We start from the raw sequence: 25,618 nt of genomic DNA on the forward strand, positions 1-25,618 counted from the left end.
AGCAATGTTATAGTAAATAATTAAAGCTTTACTTCTTTTGATGAGAATTAAGTTAAACCTTTTTTAAAAAATATTTTATTTTTATTTATTTATCTTAGAGATGAAGAGAGTCAGAGTGAGAAGGAGAAAGACAGAGCACGGGAATGGGCATATCAGGGCCTCCAGCCACTGCAAAAAATTCCAAATGCATGTGCCACCTTGTGCATCTGGCTCATGTGGGTACTGGGGAATGGAACTGAGGTCCTTTGGCTTTGCAGGCAAATGCCTTAACCACTAAGCCATCTCTCCAGCCCCAAGTTCACCCTTTTTTTACACTAACAATCAAGTGTTAGAATATTACAGAGTATGTTCTAGATTTAACCAAATCAATATAAAGGGAAAACCTTGGCTAATAAATTGTTAGTCAACTTAATGCTGACAAGCAAACCACCTCTGAGCAGGTGTAGATGACTTTGTCCTCTTATGGGTCAGGATTTGTCTAAATAAAACATTCAACAGGAATAAAAGATGACTTCTCACAACATTCCAGACATGTAGATAAATCTGACAAATTTACTAAGTCATGTATAAATTTTGGCTAAGTATACAATCATCAAAACTAGAACTCTAGTTTTAATCATAATACTAAAGTGGGGGAGGAACAAAAGGTGTGACAATAACATAATGATGAATCTATGTGTGTATTCTAAAAGAGAAAATTCAAGCAATAAGATGCAGTAATAACTTACTTGTCTTTGCCATGCAGAACATCATCCTGTTCCTTAGGTTGCCATAGTAGTGGCCTGGTGGGTGTGGAAGAAGATGCTAATGATGGTCCAGATTCAGAATCCTCAGAACTTTGACTTCCAGAGCTACTGACATCAAAAAGATGCTGTTCTACTGCGGACCTGATGGTTCTTTCTAAGAGTCTGGTTACAAAAAAACAAGACAAAACAAATACATGATGCTGAGTCAAGCCATCAAGGTTATTGATGATTTCCTTTAAAAGTTTTCTCTATTTCCAGTGGTATTTCATGAGCAAAGGCATAGTATTAATTTATGATGTATTAATCTAAAATATTTGTGTCTGGGCTGGAGAGATGGCTTAGCAGTTAAGGTGTTTCATTCCCTAGGATCCATGTTAGCCAGATGCACAATGTGGCATATGCATCTAGAGTTCATTTGCAGTGGCTGGAGACCCTGGAATGCCCATTCTCTCTCTCAAGTAGATAAATAAATAACTAAATAAATAACAATTTTAAATATAAAATATCTGTGTCATGCAATTAAAAATAAGCCAAACTGAGTAAGTTTCATCAATTTGTTAGATGTACATCCCATCTTGGTGAGTCTGCAATTACTGAAATGCTCACAGCAAGTAAAGCACAGCTGTGAGGAGGAGTTCAGGAAATAAGAGTCATTTAATATAAGGCTGAATGAGGAAAGATTTTTATTTAAATTGTAGAATAATAGATTTATTCCAACAAGGGCAAGTTTCCTCCAAATTTCAAACACATCCTTCAGAGGAAAATACAGTGATTTACACGGAAAACTGACATAAATGTTTTAGGATATCTACTGCACTTTAAAAGATCTCTTTAAGGGCTGGAGAGATGGCTTAGTGGTTAAGCACTTGCCTGTGAAGCCTCAGGACCCCAGTTTGAGGCTCCATTCCCCAGAACCCACGTTAGCCAGATACACAAGGGGACGCATGTGTCTGGAGTTCGTTTGCAGTGGCTGGAGGCCCTGGCATGCCCATTCTCTTTCTCTCTCTCTCTCTTTATCTGCCTCTTTCTCTCTCTGTCTGTTGTTCTCAAATTAATAAATAAAAATAAACAAAAAAATTTCAAATCTCTTTAAGATAAAATTATATAGCGAACAATTGTTTTTGGAGGAAAAAAGCAGCACTGGAACAAATGGCTCGGCAGTGGCATGTACGTCCTGCACAAGCATGAGGGCCTGAGGAGGCCTGGGAAAGTGCTCAGTTTCAATCCCCATGATCCACATAAACAGCTGGTGTAGCCACATATCTGTAACCCCAGCCTCACAGACACCAGAGCATCTCGAGAGCTCACCAAATAGCTCTGGGATCAGTAAGAGTCTCTGGCTCAAATACTAATAGGTACAAAACAGTAGTGTGAGACAACTTAATGCTTCACTTGGGCCACTTCAGGTGACTACACAAGGTGCCACCAAGGTTCTTACATCTGCATACACCACACACAGCACTTGCGTACATTTCATATATATACACATATACACGCATACCATGCACATACTATATTACATATACATGTAAGTAAAAATTTCACAAACTCAGCTTACCAGGAAATTTGCAATTTATTACAACACAGCATGATGCTGCCAAATCTCTAATCAATTAAAACTGATTTTATAAAATCGAAACAAGCTGAGTATGGTGGCTCACACCAAGAGTCCCAGTAGGAGGTAGGAGGATCACCATCAGTTTGAGGCCAGTCTGGGCTAGAGTAAGACTTGCTTCAACAAAAATTGAAGCTGGATTCATGCAAACATATTGCAAAATATATTACTCAAGTTGGAAGGGTAGTTTTACTTTGTTCAACCTGAGGAAAACGGGTAAGCACAGAGGGTCAAAATTTCATTTTTCCCCTACTAATAACAATCTGCCTTTCTCTTAGGAGCTTGTTTGGAGATTTTAGCAGGGGAGCACAGGAAGACCAGTTTCCTGTAATCGGGGCAGGTTGTCCTCTTCCATCCAGAATGCAACTTCAAGAGGGAGGGCACACGGAGCAGTGAGGGAGAAAGGGGACAGCCGCCTAGCCTGCCAGAATAGCTGAACCAATTCTGGCGATCAACGGGATGATAAATGTCACAGCCAGGTTGCCCTCACATCATGCTTTTCCCTTAGACACATAGTATCACTTCTGTAGAATCTTTGTGTATGTGAACAATCAACTACGATATCATTTATTCTGACTAAGCTGACATAGTACATTGTTAACTTGCTTGTAGTCCTTAAAGCATGCTTTTCTTCACTTATAAAAGACTCGTAGGTTTCTTGAACATCAAGACTGAAAAGTACCATTCTCTAAAGTAAGATATATATATTTTTTGTTTTCTTTTGCTTTTGAGACAGGGTCTTACTGTGTAGTATGTGCTGGCCTCAACTTGCACTACCCTTCAGAGTTTTGGGATTACAGCTGTGCCACCATGCTTGGAATCATCAAATAGGTTTTTTTTTTTAAATTTTTTTTTTATTTTTATTTATTTATTTGAGAGAGAGAGAGAGAGAGAGAGAGAGAGAGAGAGAGAGAGAGAGAGATAAAGAAATAGGCAGGTAGACAGAGAGAATGGGCACGCCAGGGTTTCCAGCCACTGCAAATGAACTCCAGATGCGTGCATCCCCTTGTGCATCTGGCTAACGTGGGTCCTGGGGAGTCGAGCCTCGAACTGGGGTCCTTAGGCTTCACAGTCAAGTGCTTAACCGCTAAGCCATATCTCCAGCCCCATCAAATAGGTTTTAAGAACTTTAATAATTTGAGATTTTCCAAACACAGTTTTTTGGAATAAACTGATAGTTATTTCATTCAAATGCTTCTAAAGTATTTTAAGACAAAGAACAAGTATAGTATAAGTAGGCATTGCAATTATTATGTTTTATTATATTTACCTGGGTCTCCAATGATTCAAGATTATCTAACAGCAGCACTGAGGAATGTCAGTTAGTTAACCTATGCATGTAAGCCACCTCTATGCAAGGAAAAGATTATTAGGAAACAAACAAGGCAAGAACATGAACATGTCAGGCTTGGGACAATTCTGGAATCTTTAGGGTTGGTAAAGCTAAGGAAAGTCAGTACTGCCTCTTGTTTCCTCACCTAAAAAGGAAATAAACTCCAAATCCATCCACTGCGATGCAAATCCATCCCAATTAGTGCTTATTTTAATCCTCTTTCTATCACATCACACCCTACCCACATTCTTGCTTGATTCTTGCCAAAGGAAGACGCTGTAGAAAGGCCTGTTCACGATGTAGTCAGAAAAAGACAGGCAGGGTGACAGAAAGGTTTTGAGGCCAGAGGTTATTCATCTAGTCACTGTAAAAACATTAAGTTAGTGCCTAGTATCTATCAGACACATTTCTTGGTGCCTGGGAGATAGCAGTGGAGCCATTCACCCTTGCGGGACAGAGCAAACAAATGCAGCAGTGTGACATCACATGGATGGATGGGGGTGTGGGGGGGGTCTCTAAAACATCTAGTAAAAGGCTGGAGAGAGAGCATTGGTTCTTAGGAAGAGAACAAGGGATGGAATTAGACCAAGAGAAAGCTCAGAAGTAACACCCAAGTAACGGTTCTGCAGCAGAAGTCAGTTTGGGGCTTAGATTTTTCCAGGTACAGAGTCTGTTTCCCAAAGAATGGTAAGTAATGTGGTCAGAAAGGCAAGCAAGGGCAGAAAGCCAGAGTTCAGATTTAGTCTGAGTGCAAGTGGAAGCCTTTGGAGGGCAAGAGGCATGTGTCCAACTTAATTAATGAGACACCTCCAATGTCCTCTGGATAAAGACTTGCTGCCACTGCTGATTTGCTTTCTTTTCTGTATTCTTATAATAAAAAGACTGTAACTCTGGAAAGGCAGAACCAGGGTTTATCTGACACCAGAAAACTAACACTGTGGTTGGTACACTCCTGGAACTCAATAAATATAGTCTCAAGAAAATGAACAAAGGAGGAAGAAAAGTTATGCTTAACACTTTAATCTTTAATTACATTCCCTGCTTCAAGAAGCCTCCCAGAGCTCATAGAATGCTTTGCAAATATTAATTGGCTCTACCATTATTTTAATGCCATAAACAAAAAGCTAGTTATGCTGAACATGGTCACATACATGTAATCCCAGCAGTTGGCACAGGCAGGAGGACTGTGAGTTCAAGGCCAGCCTAGTATACACAGACTAAAACAAACCAACCAACCAACCAACAAAAAACTAAGTTGGTAAAGGTTTACATGGAGGGGGACACATGTGATCACACCCATACACAGAAACTTAAGATGGGACACATGTTGTCCTTTTTGTATACTATCAGTTTAAAAATTACTGGTTATTATTATCTTAATCTTCCAATACTATACAACATTAGAATGACTTTTTGTTTAATAAAAAGGCAAAAAATCCCCAAATTATGAAACCCCCACACAAATAACTTACTCTCCATTTGTTGAAACATTGTTGACTTGGGATACATGAGCACTGTGGAAAAGAAACAAAAGACAAAGAAAGTCACGTTGGCTGAAGGACGGGAAGTGGCTGGGTTGCTTTTCAATATTCAATCATTGCAAACATGCTGAAGTATACACCATATGATTTCCAACACATGGATATGCTGCTTGGATTCATCTGTTTTTTTTTTTTTCTCCCATGTAGGACTGTATCTCATTACTTTCAATTCAGGATCCATGGCTTTAGGGGATTACTTTCTTTCATCATACATCTCTTACCACTGCCTCATGTACATCATCACAGAGGTGATCAGTGAGGACACTTTTGCATCAGGTAGATTTCTTTAGTGAAAATTGTAGCTCTTGATCATGGCTACAGATAGGAAAAACACAAAATTATACTATTGTGTGAAAGAAAACTGACTTGGATTAGGTAAGAAATGAAAAAAATAAATAGAATAAATATATGGCTAAGTAAAAGCACTCAGACTTACTAAATACTGAATGTATTTCAGACCCTGTGCTCAGTGCATTTTGCAGATTTCTCTCATTTACTGTTTACAATATCGCTGGGAAGTGGGTGGCATCTTCAGATGAGGAAGTCAGACCATGTAACAAGCCATGGCTCTGGAACCAATACAGAGTCAGATAAATGGGCACTGAGCTAGGCATATTTTAGCTCTGAATCCAAGCTCTTTACCACTACACAACATGAGTTTTCAAACCCTTCTACCTTCTACTCAAAGAAAAACTTCCTGGAGTCATTTCTACATGCTTCCAGTTTCTCCTCTGCCTCAAGATGCCTGTTATCATTAGTGGTTCCCAGACTCCATAACCAACAATAAATCCTTTACTGCTATCTTTAGCTGGAACAGGCAGTCTCCACTCTTGATGTTTTGTGGCTAGCCCTTTGCAAATCCAACACTGAATAATCAACATTTACAGTCCCCAGTACAGTTACACAATCTTGGTTTTGGGATCAAGGGGCAATGTGGATAATGGCTAGGGAAAGCCTACAAATGGAATGAAAGTCAGATGTTCTAGCTGTTCAGAAACATTCCTAAGACAAACCACTAACCAGTTAGGAACCTTGCCATCCCAGAAGGAAGGGATGTATTTCCTCTCCTCCCTTCTGTACACTTTTGACCTATTGTTCTTTTTGCTCGTTAAAAGCAGGCATATATATGTGTGTGTGTATACATATATATATGTATTTGTAGTCCCAGGATTAAAATAAAAGGCTTCACACATGCTGGGCTGTGACCTGTCACTGGGCACTGGACTAGTGCCCCAGTTCCAGTCTTATTCATTTCGTTTTTCAGTGATGAGAGAGGCAAACAGTGAGAAAGAAAAAGACAAGAAATTATAACAAAGCGGTTTCCAGATTCCTAACCCTTAAGTGCTTTGAAACTCCCCAAGACTTGTTCAGAAGGTCTAGAAGACAGGGAGGGATTAAAGATCTCATTTGCATACCGCTCAAGTGCTTTACCACAGAACTGCACTTTAAAATAACTTCTTCAGTCATTCTGAGCTATTATTGGCTTGTAGAAGGTTTTTAATCCTTGCAACTAGAGTTTTTCAAAACTTTATGTATCATGGTAATTATTTTTAAACATTGTAATTTAAGTAATGAAAAATGGCATGCTAATCTTAATGAATAGAAGTCATATAAATTGTCATTGCTAGAAGAAAATGATTTGAGCCATCTAAATCAGTTATAGAATCTTATGCAAAAGTAAATATGAGTAAGTAGCAACAAAACCAAATATGTTAAATCTTGTAACTTTTTACTAGTACATTTATTTCATCTTAGATCTGTAACAAATTTTTATTTTTGGTGTTTTTAAATGGTACTTTGTAATTTCTAGCTTATGTAACTTGTCTGTAATTTCATATTTTTAAGGAATTATAAGGACAGAGTATTTCCATTGGAACTCAGTAAAGAAGAGATTCTGGTCTTGGCCCTGTGTTGACTGTTGAAACTGCAATAGACTGTTGATTAATTAGTTAGGCTGATCTGGGTTGGTTTCTTCATACAGAAAATAAAAGGCTTGGCTAGTGACTTCTGTGGTTTTCATTGAGCTCTAAAAGTTTATAACCCCATCTCAGACTAAAATTTATTACCCTAAATTTTAAGTCATTACAAGCCTGTAACTTCAGATTTAGTTTCATGACATAGTGCCAGTAAAATTTTTGATTTATTAGATGCTAAAGAGCTGGGGTCAAGAATCCAGCCCCCTCCACAATTCGGTGGAATGTGCTTAACAATTCACCAATACCAAAGTATCTAAGATGATTTAATGACAGCAATAAGTTCTGTTTCCACAGCTATACTTGGGTGATTCAAGGAGGAGATTCTAAAGCATTGATATAAAAAATGCCCTAAGTAAACACCTAAACTGGAAGATAATAGGTTCTTTCATCTACACAAAGCTTTTTAAAATTCTTTTCACAGAAATAGGAATAATGTAGTTATTCAGAGTATTTTACTGATTTGCTACAAAATGTCCTTGTTTATTATGAACATGTATATATAAAACACCTCACTTCCTAATGTTGAAAGAACAGATACTGAAAGCTGAAAGTAACCAGCTCATGTATAAAGCCAAGCTGATTGTTTGGTGATTACGTAATTGAATATACTACTAGAATGGTCATTTAAACTACAGTCTAAGCCTACAGTGAAATATATTCTAAGGTATACTTAAACATCTTTAGCCTTTATTTCTATTAGCAAAACCCAAACTATATTTCCTTAAGCTAAATGTGCTCAGCAATATTAACTTCTAAAATCTGCATGTGGATGAAGATGCACAGATTCCGGCTGGCAAGTCATTCTTTAGTTAGATCTCTTAGTTTGAAATAAAGAAGCATACATGCAAAAAGAAGGAACTTTCATGTCTAGAAAACCAGAAATCCTTTAAAAAAAAAAAGCATGCATTCTCTGTGCTTTTTCATGTCAGTATGTTCTCTTCTGTGGCATACATTATTACTGTTGTACTAGAAACCATGTGGTCTAAGAAAATGATCATATCTCTTTAGAATGTAATATATACATTTACTTATTTTAAATGAGTAGGAACTAAAAGAACAATTGTGTGATATTTGCTTAAGCCTGAGGATCATGTAACTCATCATCAAATATAGTGAAACTCAAGTTTCTCGATTGAATAAAATACAGTGATTTTAGTATTATTAAAGCCACAAAGACTAGCTGGAGAGATAACTCAGTCAGTAAAGTGTTTGTGCTTCAAGCATGAAGACATGGTACACAAGTACCACTCCTTTCTATTCTCAAGTTCTTATATACTTTCTACTATCTCTTCACAACTGCGGTTCCCTGAGCCTTAGTGAGTGTGATAGAGATAGGACATTTAGCACTGAGCCTTAACTGTTGCTTCTTTGCACTTTGACGAGTTTAACTCTTTCCCAACTGTCACCACCATCTGAGAAAAGAAGCTTCTGTGATCACAAGCAAGAGCAGTACAATTATAAAACCACAAGCATAACTATTTGGAGGGCAATTTGATGGGCACAAAATATCCATTTAGCAAATCAACAGTAGTAGCTTTCCCCCTAGCGTCTATGACTTTCCACACCATAGGCCTTTGTGTAGCTTTTATACCAGGCATGAATTCCATGCTACAGAGCTGGCCTCAGATCCAATCAGAGAATAGTTGGTTACTCACATAATAATCATGCCACCATTACACCAGTAGGCTCATTATGCCTAAGTGGCCAGTTGAATAGTTTGCAGGACCCATTATTTGTTAAAACTGTTAATGACTTTTTCCTGCAGCAGCCTGCATAGCACTTTCTAGCACTACAGCAGCTAACTGGCAGAGAGAAGGCTTCTAGCTCAGTGCCAGCTTGGTTTTTTAATGTCTAGCAACCAACACACATAATATATTCAGCAGTAGGGCCTTACATCCTAGTTGTGGTAGAGAACCAAGAGCATTGGCAGTAGCTTGTATTGTGTGCAGACCTCATGGGCCTCCCTGAGAAACTCACTGGGAAGTTTCCCACCCCCGGCACTGGCATTTTCTTGTAAGAGCCTATGGTTTGCATTTTAATTTGTAATTATCTTAGCAAAAAAGTAAGTTTTCATATGTTTTATTCGTATCTTCTGTAGTTTTAGTTAAACTTCCTCCACCCCTCTTCTCTTCCCTTTCCCTGACTTCCAGTCCTTAGATCATTCCATACCAAGTATTCTGTCCCTTTACTTTACATATCTACTAACTCTGCTGATTAAGCCCTTCCCCCTTTTCCCCCCTTATGTCTTCTTTTTATCTTCTTGGCCTCCAGGACTGACTCTTACTCCATCTTACATACAAATCTAAAAATTCAATGATAGGATCTATATATGAGAAAGAATATGAGACATTTGCCTTTTTATTCCTAGGTTACCTCACTTACTATAGTATTCTCAGATCCATCTATTTTCCTAACAATTTCATTTTGTTTTTCTTTACATCTAAATAAAATTCTGTATGTACCACATCTCCATTATCCATTCACCAGAATAGAAAGGAGTGTTTGGGGACATTTTAATCTGGGCATGTGGTGGCAGCTGCATTCGTGACTTTGCCATAGCTATTTTTTATCTGTACAATATAGGGCCCATCAACATGCTGACATGGATGATAAAGGAAGGCCAAAAGAAAAAGAAAGACATTATAGTAGAAGAGGAAGACTGAGTGTAGGGAGGAAAGATTACACTGGGAAGGATAGGGGGACAGGAGAGAGTAATGGGAGAGGACTATGATCAAAATACATCATGTACATATATATAACCGTCAATTAAAAAAACAAGAAGTATAAAAGAGAGCTGGTTGAGAAACAGCATTCACTGCCCTCTCTTTCCTGATTATGGATACAATGTGGCCAGCTACCTCAAGTTCCTGCTGCCATGCCTCCCCCACAATGATGGATGTATTGTATTGCCTGTAATTGCGGGCCTCCAACCCCTCCCCCCCCCACAGAAAAAAGACAGAAAAAATTGGGCTGAGTGAGACACCAATAAACACTAAGGAGACTCAGAACTCAAAACAAACTATTAACAATTGAAATTCATGAAACAAAATGAAAGCAAATCATAAATATACAAATTCTAGCATGGACCCTGGCCATGGGAGCTTGAAGGTAGATTAAGTGAGGTGATAGCAGGGAGAAAACTGGAGATAAAGAACCCTAGTTCCAGTGGAAACTAACCCCCAAAATCAAACCCCAGGTTTGTAGACATTGAGGACCCAGAGCTAGCAACAGATCCCTGCCAGATCTGACTGGATGCCAGGCAAAGACTGCTGACACCACCTGGCTGAGTGTGGCATGGAAGAATACCAAGAGCAAGTCTCTTTGATGTGTTAATCTGATCAGTTGAGTTTGGGGGCTCCTGTGTGGATTCTGGCCTAGAGTATGAAAGAGACCAGGGCTTGGACATCGTTGCCAAGAATGTTCTCCACCTACCATGTGCAGGCACATGTTTGTTTTCCTGCAACCTTATTAAAGGTTTGGCACAACCAGCCCTCCCTTTCATTTCCCTAATCATTTCAACAGAGCTGGTTAATCCCTAGCTAGCAATCTGGGGAACAATGACACCTACTGTTTGAGCTGCTCTAACTGCAATAAACTTGACACAGAATAATGGCAGCTGTTGATGTATAACTATTATCGCTTTCCTTTACAAAGAAAGACAAACAGCTCTCTGTTGAGTTTGGTTAAGCTAGAGAAGTACTGCAATTAGAAAAGATAAGACCCCACAATGCACGACCCATATACCTCAACAAGGAGGGGCCAATGGGAAGGGGGTAGGTCATGGGTGAGCCTAATAATGGTACCAAACTGCCTGTACTTGAAGAATAGAAAACTAATTAAAAAAAAAAAAGATAAGATAAGAACTGTTGTCATAGAAGACATCTGATTTGGGTCTCTGGATCACATTGGTCTCAATAACAGTCCTACCTTATTCACAGGAGACCAATAGGGGGCTCGGCAGGACTAGGAAGTGAACATCAACATTACAGAAACAAGAAACAGAAATTCTACCAGGTGAACAGTGGAGCAAGGTAACAAAAGACGTGGCCTCTCTGGGTCCTGTGTCTGTACCCTGCCCTCTCCTCTGGCCACAGTGAGAACCTGAGGTAACTGGTGCACTGCAGTTTCTGCTCCTGTGCGGCCTGGCTGCCTCCACTCCCACTTCCTGAGTGCCCTGCCTTTATGGATCGTATCTACTTTCCTCTCTTTGAGACGAGAGGCCTGCTTTGCTCCTATCTTCTGTTCCAATCCATTTCCTCAGAAGACTGCCCACTCCCAAATTTGTAACCCCTGAGGTTTGCTGTTTTACCTTATGCTGATCTTTCAGAATTAATCACCAAAATGAATTCCCTACTAGCACCTGTCCATCCTCCTTGTTGGTAGATCTATATGTTAGATACCTATTTCAGCAAGCTTCCTCTTGAGAAAAGCCAGGCCAGTCAACACCACTAAAATACAACACAGGACATTACTCCTAGCTGGGACAAAAAGTAGTGTGCAAGTACCAATGACTTTTTGCTTTATAGAAGACAAATAATGTTACTTTGAATTTAAAGGGGGTCAGTGTAGTTGATCGTGTTAAAAAACCACTATGAATTTGAGTCTTGATAGCATGAATCAGAAACATTCCCCCTGGTTAGAAATGTACAAGATATAACCCTTAATAAGGGGAGGGGGTATTGTCCAGGCAGAAGTGCCCTGTAAAAGGTGGACAAGGCTTAGTCCTAAAACCATGGGCTCTTACAAATGCCAGGACAGGACTGAATTACCCCTCATAGTGAGCAGTTGGTCAGGGAGATCAGTGAGGTCCCTAAAGCAGTATCTCCTTTTAAACTTTTATTTTATTTTGTTTGATTTACTTATGAGAGAAACAGAGGGAGTGAAAATGGGCATGTGAGGGCCTCTTGCCTATGCAAACAAACTCCAAATACATGTAACACCTTGTGCATCTGACTTTACATGGGTACTGAGGAATTGAACCCAGCCCTTCAGGCTTTGCAAACAAATGCCTTTAACTGCTGAGACATTTCCCTAGATTGTACTCTCTCCCTCTCTCCTTTTTGAGCCCTGCCTCAATAGACTCTTTTTTTTTTTTTTTGGTTTTTCAAGGTAGGGTCTCACTCTGGCTCAGGATGACCTGGAATTCACTATGGAGTCTCAGGGTAGCCTCGAACTCATGGTGATCCTCCTACCTCTATCTCCTGAGCACTGGGATTAAAGGCATGCGCCACCATGCCTGGCTTTTAAGTTTTTTAAAATTTTTTTTCGTTTTTTATTTTTATTTATTTGACAGTGACACAGAGAGAGGAAGAGGCAGATAGAGAGAGAGAGAGAGAGAGAGAGAGAGAGAGAGAGAGAATGGGCACGCCAGGGCTCCGGCCCCTGCAAGCGAACTCCAGACGCATGTGCCCCCCCTTGTGCATCTGGCTAACGTGGGTCCTGGTAATCGAGCCTTGAACTGGGGTCCTTAGGCTTCCCAGGCAAGCAGCTTAACCACTAAGCCATCTCTCCAACTCTCAATAGACTATTTAAAAAATTTTTTATTTATTTATTTATTTGAGAGTGACAGACACAGAGAGAAAGACAGAGAGAGAGAGAGAGGAGAATGGGCACGCCAGGGCCTCCAGCCACTGCAAACGAACTCCAGACGTGTGCGCCCCCTTGTGCATCTGGCTAACATGGGACCTGGGGAACCGAGCCTCGAACCAGGGTCCTTAGGCTTCACAGGCAAGCGCTTAACTGCTAAGTCATCTTTCCAGCCTATCAATAGACTCTTAAGTAATAAGAGCGAGGAAAAAAAATGGAAGAGGCAGAGGCTGGGGACAGGACTCAGTGGAAAAAGCTCTTGCTGTGCAGGCATTAGGAGCTGAGTTTGAATCTCCAGAACCCACATAAGTTGCCAGACTCAGGGCCTGGGAAGATGACTCAGTGATTAAAGGTGCTTGCTTGCAAAGCCTGCTAGCCTGGGTTCAATTCCTAAGCCACCCATGGAAGCTGGATGCAAAATGAGTCACAAGTATCTGATATTTGTTTGCAGCAGCAAGAGGCTCTGATGTGCCCCTATCCCCCTCCCCTACCAAACACATGCAAATATATCTGTATCTGTATCTGTATCTGTATCTGTATCTGTATCTGTATCTGTATCTGTATCTATATCTATATCTATATCTATATCTACCTCTCTACCTCTATCTACCTCTCTACCTCTCTCTACCTCCATCCATCCATCCATCCATCCATCCATCCATCCATCCATCCATCCATCTATCTATCTTAAATGACACTCTGTAGCAGGTGCCTGTAATCTCCATCCACATACAGTGAAAAGGGAGATGGAGACAGAAAATCTCCCAGAAACTCTCAAGCCAGCTAGCCTGGTAAATGGAGTAGTGAACAGTGAGAAACCCTGCCTCAGACAAGGTGGAGGGAGGGATGGACATCGGAGATTGTCCTCTGACCTCCATATGCACATCACAGTGAAGGAAAACTAAGAGGAAGCTAGCTTCTTTTAGGAAGCTTCAGTTAGGAAGTCAAGCCCAGAGAAAATCAATGACACCTCACCCTGGCATAAATGGAACTCTTGGCAGGAATGGAACTCTTGTTTGATCAGGAATCATCTATAATAGATACAGTGACCCCTGCTGTCCATACTATAGCATGCTACCTAGATAGACAGTCTTCCCCACCTAGGTGGGCTGGCCCTGACATCTGCCCCTTCAAATCTACAAATCAATCAGGTCTTCCCTTTGCATACCTGAATCTGATTGAAAGAATATATTTTCTGTCTTTAATTTAAAAAATATTTTATTTATTTCTTTGAGAGTGGGCCAGATACACACAGAGAGAATGGGCATGTCAGGGCCTCCAGCCACTGCAAATGAACCCCAGGTGCATGCGCCACCTTGTACATCTGACTTACGTGGGTAATGGGGAATCCAACCTGGGTCCTTAGGCTTCACGGGCAAACACTTTACCCTCTAACTGCTAAGACATGTCTCCAGGCCAAGAAAGAATATATTTTCAATCAACTATGAAGGCTGTTTTTAAATTTTGTTTTCCTGCTTTTCTCTCTTTCTGTTCTGTGATCTCTGCTTGGAGAGACTTAAATATGGCTTCTCCCCTTCCTCCCCCACAGCCTAGCTGGGTAGAAGTCCAGCAGGGTACGGTTTATGCTTTCCACTTTGGGGTAATACCTCAGTTTAATTATATGCATGATTTTCCTCTGGCCTCTGAACCTACCGTGTGGTATTTCCCTTACACTCTAGATTTAGTGCGTAGGAATCTCCTCTGAACTCTGGGCCTGCTACCTGTGCAATTTCTCTAAACTTGGGGTAACCATGAATATAACTCTCTTTGCTACTTATCTCTCATCTGAATTTCTTGGTCTCTACTTTGGTATTTTTTCTCCTGCTATTCTTCCTTAAGCTACCACCACTTGCCCTCTTAACTTTCTTCCTTTGGGAAGCTCAGGGCAGATGCTGTGTGTCTATTCTAAATCTCTCTGCATTAGTACATAGGTTCTATTTTCCATGTGTTTATGGCTCTGCCCCAGCCATTTCTCTTAGATGAATCTCAAGGACTGTGCCATGTTTTCCACATGAGCATACATGAATCTCATGGACTATGCTATGTTTTCCACATGAGCACGTGTTCCCTACTTTCCATGTGCTTATGTCTCTGTTCTAGACATCTTCCTAAATTTCATTTTTTTGTTATTTTTATTTATTTATTTGAGAGTGAGAGAGAGGGAGAGAATGGGCGCGCCAGGGCTTCCAGCCACTGCAAACAAACTCCAGACGTGTGTGGCCCCTTGTGCATCTGGCTAACGTGGATCCTGGGGAATCGAGCCTCGAACCGGGGTCCTTAGGCTTCACAGGCAAGCGCTTAACCACTAAGCCATCTCTCCAGCCCCTAAATTCCTTTTTTTTTTTTTTTTTGGCTTTTTGAGGTAGGGTCTCATTCTGGTCCAGGCTGACCTGGAATTCACTATGTAGTCTCAGGGTAGCCTTGAACTCATGGCAATCCTCCTACCTCTGCCTCCCGAGTGCTGGGATTAAAGGCATGCACCACCATGCCCGGCCTAAATTCCATTTTTTAAAATAACCCCACAACTTGTAAATTCTCACCAAATAAACTTAATTATTTATCCTTCTTTAGTCCATTTTTATAAATTCTTTGTCAAAAATACAATGGGACCCAAAATTGAGCCATATGCACAAAGAGGCACATGCATCTTGAGTTTGTTTGCAGTGGCAAGAAGCCCTGGTACACCTGTTCTTCCTCCCTCCTTTCTCTCTGCTTGAAAATATAGAAAATTTATACTTATTTATTTAATGCAGAGGGACAGAGGGAGAGAGACAGAGACAGAATGGGCGCTCCAAGGCCTCTAGCCACTGCAAACAAACTCCAAATGCATGCCCCACGATGTGCATCTGGCTTGCGTGGGACCTGGAAAATTGAACCTAGGTGCTTAGACTTTGTGGGCAAGCACCTTAACCACTAAACAATTTCTCCAGCCCAAGAAAAAATAGTTTTTAAAGTTATTCCTTTTTTTCTTACTAGAGGTGTCACAAAAATATGCACTAATTTATAAATTTCTCAGTAGTAGACGTGCTATATTTCTAGTTCAAGGTATGTAGAACTTAATCATAATTAACAATCAGGTTTTCTCTCTTCTACTTAAATACTTTATGGCAGCAGCAGAAGAAAATTCTATTTCAAACTAACCATGCAAACAACTTTAGGGGGAAAGGCCCATGTTTTATCTGTAGTCTCTCAGTTTCATGTTAAGTGGTAATAAAAACTTAAAATAATGTGTACCAAACTAATCCTTACAGAATTAAAAAAGCTATCATATACTGTTACGCAGAGAAAGAAACTAGTTTTGAATTTTTAACTTCAAGCTAAATAATTACAATTTTTGCTTTTTCTGGAACAGCTCCATTTAATCTTAATTTCCATCATCTAGAAACATTTTTCTACTGCAAATGTAGAATAATATGTACATTCATTCTTTATTCCTGAATTTATCACATTTATATTTTTATGACTCAATACTGAATAGGTCAAGTAGTTTGTATTAAAGGGTTACTAAATACATTATGAATTTTCTTTTGCTCCACTTTCATTTGCTTTTATTCTTCAAATTCAGAATCTCTATTGAAAGACATTATTAGTAAAATATTATCATCTGAGTAATGAAAAACAGTTTTATTTTCACACTGTGAAACATCATTATGTGTCTTTGAAGATGTAAGCCCATTTTCTCTATCTACCTTAAAGATAGTAAATGTAAAATAAAATTCATTACTATGTGAAAGACAGATTGATGTTACTGAGAATAATACAATTAAGACAGTCAAAGAATAGCTCTCTTTAGCTGACATAACTCAGTGGCATAGTTGCTCATGTTCTATAAAACTTTCCCTTAACAGATAATAATCATTTGTTTGCTCTTACTGTGCACATGTACATAACGCATGCCAGAGTCAGAGACAGCATCCTCACACACTCACAACTGTGTAACTAAGGCAGCTTATGAAGTAGAATATACTGATTTGGTTTTAGGGAAACTAGGATTTAGGGGAAAAAAATGGACCACCATGTTGTCACAAACTGAAACCTCAAATTTTCTCTTTCTAACCACAAGTGATTAAGCAAGTGCTCTGTAAGTTGCCACAGGGCAGAAAACTACTGAAAAGCAGCTACTTGGTGGAGCCTGATATCCTATGACACATTACGGAACTGTTGGTGGTTGGAGTGCAGTTTGACTCCAACTCTGGGATGAGTGTAACAAATTAGATCCAAACTAAATAAACAATAATAAACAAATTACATAACATACACTCAGACATTTCCTTTAAAAAGTAGACTTCAGAATGAAAGAAGGACTTAAATCTGTCAACATCTTCAGTTTATGTGGCTGTGCAACACTGAAAAACGTTATTTGCTGAGTTTTTGAAGTGGGAGGGTAGTCAAAAAAGAAACACATCCAGGAAAACTTAGTTTTAGCTTATATTTTAGTTGATGGTTTAAGCAAGAAAAGAAAAGCACAATACAGTGAAGAGAGTGCAGCAAATGCAAGAGAGGGAAATGGTCCTATCTAACATGTACTCTGAATTCTGTTAACATGTTCTATTCTTCTGGTATTACAAATTTAGGAAAATAATCCTGGATCCATAAAGTTGTTCAATACTTTATTATTCTGCTATCACACAGAAAATTAATGAACATAATCTAAAGCTTTTTAGGGTCCTGATGATTGTCTTTTCCACTCCCACCTACCTATACTTATAAATTAGGGGTGTGTGTGTGTGTGTGTGTGTGTGTGTGTACACACACACATACATGCAGTGCTGGGGAGTGAACCCAGGGCCTTGCTAATTCAAAGTATGCATTCTCACTGTGCTGTATTCCCAGGCAGTTTTGAAAATTAACATTAAAAATATTTTCAAACCAAAGTGGAAATAACACATCATAAACAATACAAAAAAGGGCTCAGTTCAGTACAGGATAGGGACTGGGGATATAGCTCAGTTGGTAGAATTCTTTCCTAGCATGCACAATGCTTTGGGTTTGATTCCCAGCACTACATAAAACCAGGTATGGTGGTTCATGCCATCACTCAGGAGGTGGAGGCATGAGAATCAGAAGTTCAAGATCATTCTCAGGTGTATATATAGAGTTCAAGGGCCAGCCTAGATACATGAGACCCTTTCAAGAAAAAGGACAGAGGAGACAGACAGAGAGAGGTATAAACCCAAGAATCCTCAACCCTCCTCCATTTCCTATAGTAGATAAAAAGAAAATCAAATAAATACCTCAAATAGAAAGGTGACAAGGGTCTTTCATCTTCCTGTGAACTAAAAGGGAAATAAATTATGAATTAATATAATTTCTGTTAATAGAGCATGTCAATTTTAGTAACACTTGGTTCTTCCTGTCACAAATTTTGACAGGTAGATCTGTGGATCTCATGATGGATTCAAGTAAACAAAAAACTTTCCATAGGACCCAAAGTCAATTACTCTTCAAAGGAGACTATATTTCCAGGTGATACTAAGGCCAACGTAATTTACATTAAACCTTCAAGAAACTTTTTACTACCTTATCCTACAAGCCCAATTCAAATGTTTATATATTACACATAATCCTTCAAAATCCTTACAGACACAATTATCTCAGCAAGTTAATTGCAGCTTATTTACATGATGATGAAACATTCTTGTTAAATACGAACCACTTTAGAGTGGCTCCTAGCAACAAAAAGCACACCTGTAGGCAGCATACATGCTCTGTGTTCCACAGTTGCTCTATTAACATCGCCCACTGTGAGGAACAGGAAAGGATATAATGGAAATGACCAATATAGCCTAAGTTCCTCAGGCAAAACAGAAATAATACAAAGTTAAATATAAAAGGTATTTAATTTAAAAATGTAATTATATGCTATAATTTTCCCTTATTTAACATGTTTTTCTAGTAAGTTATATCAAAAGTTACAGTAAGTTTCTCACTTACTTATTCATTTTCTTAAAACAGAATTTTCTAAAAACAGAAATATTTGGTTCAACTGGCAATGTTCAACTGGAAGTCAAACATAATCTTACTACAGAATGATAATGTCACACATGCAGGAAACACACACACACACACACACACACACACACACACACACCCCTACCCTGTCCTAGGAACCGAAAAAAAAAAGCATTCTAGCTAGAATAATGTGCATAAAATATGACACACTATCATTATTTTATTTTTATTTATTTTCAATCAGAGATAAATAGAAGACACAAACACTCACACACAAAGAAAGAGAGAGAGAGAGAGAGGCTGAGACAGAGACACACACAGAGACAGAGAGAGAGAGAGAGAATGGGCACACTAAGGCCTTCAGCCACTGCAAATGAATGAACTTCAGGTGCATGCACCACTGTTTATCTGGCTACACCTGGTACTGGGGAATCAAATCTGGGTCATTAGGCTTTTCAGGTAAGTGTTTTAATTGCTGAGCCATCTTTCTAGGCCCAGACACACTATTTTTTAATTTCCTATAATTCTAGTTTACACTTTTCAATATTGTATAGATGTTCTAATGCCCATGTTGCCCAAGCTATTAATGTTCATATCTAGCTGTGCTCCTTCTTCCCAAGTGAGTGGTGACGGATCAGCTTCTTCACAGGCTAATGTGCATGAATTGAGGGCAAAGCTGCACAGTTAGGCTGAGTGTAAGAATCAGAGGCAAGGACATCTGGGGACTATGTAAGTGCCCTGAAATTAAGCCACATGAAGAAGTGTTATTGCAGGAAGTTACTAAGTTAACCTGGCATAAGACTGGAAACCATTCGAAAACACTTAAAATAATTGTCAAAGGTTGGAGAAATGGTTTAGTGGTTAAAGCATTTGCCTACAAAGCCAAAGGACCCAGGTGTGATTCCCCAGGACTCACATATGCACAAGGGGCACATGCACCTGGTGTTCGTTTGCAGTGGTTTGAGGCTCTCGTGTACCCATTATCTCTGTCTCCCTTCTCTATGTTTGAAAATAAATAAAATCAAATTAAAAACTATTATAAAAATATTAGGTTTGGGTTTGCTTCCTAATCAAGGGTCCCATGTCAGAAAGTAGTAATCACAGGGCCAGGAAGATGGCTCAGCGGGTAATGTGCTCACGGTGCAAGTGTGAGCACCTGAGGCTTAATCCCCAGAACTCAATTAAAAGCTGGACCCTGTGCAGGTGTCTGCAATCCCAGCACATCCACAATGAGAAGGGAGACCAGAGACAGGAGACTTGCCAGGAAGCTTGTGGGCCAGCTAGCCTGGCCTATGCAGTGGTGAACAATGGATATTCTGCTTCAAGCAAGGAGGAAAGGAAGAATCACACCCCAAGTTGTCCTCTGACTTCCACATGTGTTCTGTGACATGCGCATACACAAACAAAACAAAGTACTAATTATAGCCAATACTGAACCAAAAAAGCCAGCACTAAGAACCTGTAGTAATTGGGAAAAATTCCCCTATGTGTTGTAAAATGAGGGTCTTATTGAAGGACTCAGGAGAATACTAGCTTCTTTTAGACAGCTTCAGTTAGGGACAGGAACCTAAAGAGAACCAAAAGATGCCGCCCTGCCTTGGCAGAAATGGAACTCATGTCTGATCCAGTTTTATCCACAATGGCTGCAGCACCCCTTGCTGCCTCTACAGTCTAGCACACTACCTACATGGGCTGGCCTTTGGTACCAGCCTCTCTGAATCTACAAACCAATTAGGGTTTCCCTTTACATAACTCAGTCTGATGAAAGAATACATTTTCTATCAACTACAGAGTCTTGTCTGTGCTGTTACCACCTCTCTGCCCTGTGATCTCTGTCTGGACACATGGGAGTATGGCTTTCATCCATGCAACCTGGCTGGACAGCAGTTTTCTGCTTGCCACTGCTTTATGCTTTGGGGTAACTTCTCACTTTAGTTACATGTATAATTTCCCTCTGATCTCTGAATCTACCACCTGTGTATTTCCTTCACCCTTTAGGTCTACCACATGGGGGAATTTCTTCTAAACTCTGGGCCTGCTACCTGTGCAATTTTTCTAAACTCAGGGAGCCATGGGTGTAACTCTCCTTACTACCCATTTCTCATCGAAATGTTCTGGTCTCTGCCTTGGTACTCTCTCTCCTATTCATCTCTTAATCATCACAACTCACTCTTAACTTTCTTCCATGGGAAGGCTCAAAAGGATGCTGTGCCTTCCACAAGTGTGTGTGTTTCTTCTAAATCTCTCTACATAAGCTCCTAGATCTTCTATCCCACATGCTTGTGGCTCTGCTCCATCCTCTTCCTCCATTTCTCTTAAGTGAACTTCATAAATTATGCTGTGCCTTCCACACAAGTGCGTATTTCTTCTAAATCCCTCTGCATAAGCTCCTAGACCCTATCTTCCACGTGCTTCTGACTTTGCTCCAACCTTTTCTTAGACTCCAACTTCCCTTTAAAAAAACTCTGAAATTTATGATTTCTCCCTAAAAAACCTTAGTAATTCATAATTTATTTTTCTCGAACATATTTTTACCAATTATTTGTTAAAAATAGGATAAGGGCTGGGTGTGGTGGTGCACGCCTTTAATCCCAGCACTCGAGAGGCAGAGGTAGGAGGATCGCCATGAGTTCGAGGCCACCCTGAGACTCCATAGTGAATTCCAGGTCAGCCTGGGCTAGAGTGAGATCCTACCTTGAAAAACCAAAAGAAAAACCAAAAAAAAAAAAAAAATAGGATAAGGACCTAAAACTGGGGTTCAAAACTTTGGAAGATCCCTACTGAACCCCCAAATCCTGCATCAGTATGACTTTCTTTGATGACGTCTTAACTCCAACATGAAACAAGTTGAGTGAAAATGAATATGCTTACTATAGTGTACTTTGCTGGGCAATAAATTAATATTTTTGAGTTTTTTGGTATGATGAGCTTCTGGGAGACTATTTAAACCATGTAGGGCTTTGACATAGCTATCCTTGTGATTTGGTTCATGGTTTTTTTTTTTTTTTGTGGTGTGTGCTAAATTACTTTGTAGGAAACAGAGGCAATCTTTTCTTCCTTTACACCTCCTCTACCTCACACATTTATTTCTTAGGATTGTGGCCCAAGCACCAACATTCATTACCCCACTTAGGTCCTCACAGATTCACCCTGCACTTGCCCCTTGCTTTTTCATTTATTCTGATGGGAAAAGCAGACTCAGTGGGGACATAACACATTCAGGAAACATAGCTAGTAATACGTAAATTTTTCATCTTGTGACATCATTTTGGTTGTTCATTATCTTCTCAATTTTAGTCCATTAAGGTAAGTCCTCATGTCTATTACGCATTCCAGCAACCCTCACTGAAGTTGTGTGGACTTCACAGACTTGTCTCATGCTTCTTTCTCTTGCAGCCCTGCATGGTTAGTCAGAGTTCATCCATAATGTAGTATGGTTTGGCTGTTACAAGGTGGTTATTAAAATGTACTACCAGTATGTCAGGGATGTCTCTGGATGGAAGCATATGTCTCACTCATAAGCAAGCATGTCTGTAGGCTGAATTTACACAGAGAAAATTCATCAATGAAATACAAAATTAGAAACTGAGTTTGGAAGCAAGAGCCTTTTAATCTCTGAGCCATCTCCTGAATTTGGATATATTTGTGAATTCTGACCAGTTTTAAGTGTTATAAAACAGAAAAGAAAGCATTGAAATTTACGTAAAATGAAACAGATTCTGTAATTATATGGCATAAATAATTAGTATACAAGTTAGCAATCTGTGGATGGAATCCCAGAACAAGAATTATATTTGAAAAGAAAACGAGGGAGGCTGGGGATGTGGCTAAGTTGGTAGAGTGCATGCCAAGCCTGCAAGAATCCCTGGATTTGATGCCCAAGATCCCATAAAGGAGGCGTAGTAGCATATGAGATCCCAGCACTAGGGAGATAGAAGTGGGAGAACTAGAAGTTCAAGATCATTCATGGCTATGCAGAAATGCAAGGTTAGCCTTGGATATGAGATATCCCATCAACAGGAGGAACAGAGAGAGAAAGACAGGATAAACAGATCTATTTTGGTAGGTAATTAGCAATTTTTTTCATTAAGTACCATTGTGTGAGATGTAATTACATAATTCTGACAAAAATTGTAAATCTGAAACAACTAAAATTGACTTTAAATGGATGAAATTGATTACCTTTGAAAATAAAATAACCATACTGATTTTTAAAATATTTATTTGTGAAGACAGAGGAAGACAATGAATGAGTGTCAGGGCCTCTTGCTGCTGCAAATAGACTCCAGACTCATGCACCACTTTGTGCATCTAGATTTATGTGGGTACTTTGGGATTGAACCCTGGCCAGTAGGCTTTGCAAACAAATGCCTTTAACTGGTGAGTCCTCCCCCATCCCCCAACTGTACTGTTTTTTTAAAGGAACTTTTATGGCAAAAATGACCAAGGACAATTTTGTCCAATGGTATTAAACTAAACTTTTTTATTTTTTTACAAAATTGACAGATCAGAATGGAAAACATTTGAATAGATAGCTGTCAAAATAGACATTGTCATTATTTTTAAATAAGTTTACATACACACACACACACACACACACACATATGCAATGTGGGAGGCAGAGAGAGAGAGAGGGAGGGAGGGAGGGAGAAAGAGAGAGACTGGGACCGATAGATGGAACAGATCATGGGTACACCGGGGTTTCTTTGTTCCACAAATGAACTCCAGATGCATGTACTACTCTGTGCATCTAGCTTTGCCTGGGTACTGGGGAGTCAGGCTGAAGCTGGTAGCCTTTGCAAGCAGGCACTTTTTTCTTAATATTTTATTTATTTATTTATTGATTGATTGATTTATAAAAGGGGGGAAGGAAGGAGGGGGTGACAATGGGTGTGCCAGGGCCTCTAGCCACTGCAACAAGCTCCAGACGCATGTGCCACCACGTGCATCTGGCTTACATGGTTTCTGGGGAATGGAACCTGGATTCTAAGGCTTCACAGGCAAGCACCTAAATCCCTAAGGCATCTCTTCAGCCGCAAGCAAGCACTTTACAGTGAGAGATTTCGACCAGCACAATTGTGTGACATAATCAGATATCCTCAGATACTTGGTATTATATTTTCTTAAGAACTGCTACTGGAAGAACATTAAGCACAGATTTGAATACCAGTATACATCTAAGAAGCTACAATTGAAAATGGTAAGAACCTGTATATTAGGGTTTTAGCAGGGTCATATTGTATTTATTAAAATGGCTAAATATTACTGATTACATATAAATAAACGGCAGCTAGACTTAAGAGTCACATATGAGCTGCATTACTTTATACGCCTAGTGCTAGAGAATGCAATGCCTAATTATTTCATTAGACAACAAGCTAACTGGAAACATGATTATTTTATGTGTAAGGAGACCCAAGTACTGTTGGAAGAATTCCTAGAGGGTATTCATAAAAGATCTCCAATTATTAGATCAAAACATCATTCCATTCAATTTTCTTTCAATTTTCCTCACAAATGGACATTAATTCAACTTTCTAAGCTGGCAAAAGTAATTTCCATATTTAGCTCCACCTTCTAAATAACTGCTTAATTGAGTTAAAGTAGAATAGTTTGTGTCTACTAGGTACTCAAAAGTACCGAAAAATAAGTAAATGTTAAAGATTGGGTTCCATTCATTGATGAGGGAAACCATGTACAAGGGCTTAAAACAAACAAACAAAAAACACCGAAAGGAAAGATAGCAAAGCAGAGCGGGGCAAGTAGGAGCGAAGTGTTATGTCGGCACTTTTTTTTCATGAACTCAGACTTTTTCCTCCCATAGTACATAAAGTGCTGAAGGAGGAATTTCTTAGGCAAGTTTTTGTGGAGAATGGGAAGTGGAGCTAGCAAGGCCTTTCCTGCCTTCCTCTAAAGCATAAAGGACCACCCGGGCACTTCCACTTTTGCCCAGGTCGTATGCCAGGGGATGTGAGGTGGCACCTGTGCTCAGCAGCTGCTTGGGTTTCCCATTCAGGAACTTTGAAAAATGCAAAAATATACAACATTCTTCATTTTTTGGAAAGCAAATGTAAGTTTCAGGTCAGAACTGGAGAGAAGGCTCGGGGTTAAGGCGCTTGCCTGCAAAGCCTAAGGACCAGGGCTCCATTCTCCAGTACCAGTAAGCAAGCCAGATGAATGAGGTGGCACATGCTTCTGGAGTTTGTTTGCAGTGGATAGAGACCCTGATGTGCCCATTTTCTCTATCTGCTTCCCTCTCTCACTCTCTCTCTCAAAAATAAAATATATTTTTTTAAAGTTTCATGTCAGTTCATAGCTAAATGTTTGTGGCTGTCAACTGGAGGAGGAGGAGAGTTACAATGCTTTCTCATAAGTCCAAGCAGTTCCTTTGCAGTTTTGTTCCTGTGTTGTTACTACAGATGAAATATCTATCCCATACAACACACTGTCCTTCAAGAAAAAAAATCTAAAAATCTAAAAAAAATCTAAAGTTCTCTGACCAGAGGAGAACTGAAAAGATAGGATGCTTGGCTAAGACTCACGGGGTATTATTTGGGGAGTAAAACATAGAGAAAAGTGACTCCAAATATCTTTTATTACAGTAAAATTGGAAAATATCCACCCTTGTCTGTCTGTCTGTCTGTCTGTCTGTCTGTCTATCTATCTATCTATCTATCTATCTATCTATCTATCTATCTATCTATCTATCTATCTATTTGTTCAAGGTAGGGTTTCACTCTAGTCCAGGCTGACCTGGAATTCACTATGTAGTCTCAGGGTAGCCTCAAACTCATGGCGATCCTCCTACCTCTGCCTCCCGAGGGCCGGGATTAAAGGTGTATGCCATCATGCCTGGCTCTACTCCTGTC

General features: G+C 39.6%; 1 protein-coding gene across 2 annotated transcripts in view; it reads right to left on the reverse strand.

Moving 5' to 3' along the window:
- Fam13a (family with sequence similarity 13 member A) overlaps nt 1–25,618 on the reverse strand; it is a 100,840-nt gene that overhangs the window by 62,839 nt on the left and 12,383 nt on the right. For both annotated transcript variants that reach the window (XM_045143814.1, XM_045143813.1), the window contains exons 2-4: nt 18,032–18,073; nt 5,167–5,208; nt 729–908 (exon numbers count right to left, since the gene is read on the reverse strand). In XM_045143814.1, coding sequence (XP_044999749.1) covers nt 729–908; nt 5,167–5,208; nt 18,032–18,073 — 264 coding nt within the window. The remainder of the gene's footprint in view (nt 1–728; nt 909–5,166; nt 5,209–18,031; nt 18,074–25,618) is intronic.

The sequence above is a fragment of the Jaculus jaculus genome, chromosome 2 (genome assembly GCF_020740685.1).
Source record: "Jaculus jaculus isolate mJacJac1 chromosome 2, mJacJac1.mat.Y.cur, whole genome shotgun sequence".
NCBI lineage: Eukaryota > Metazoa > Chordata > Mammalia > Rodentia > Dipodidae > Jaculus > Jaculus jaculus.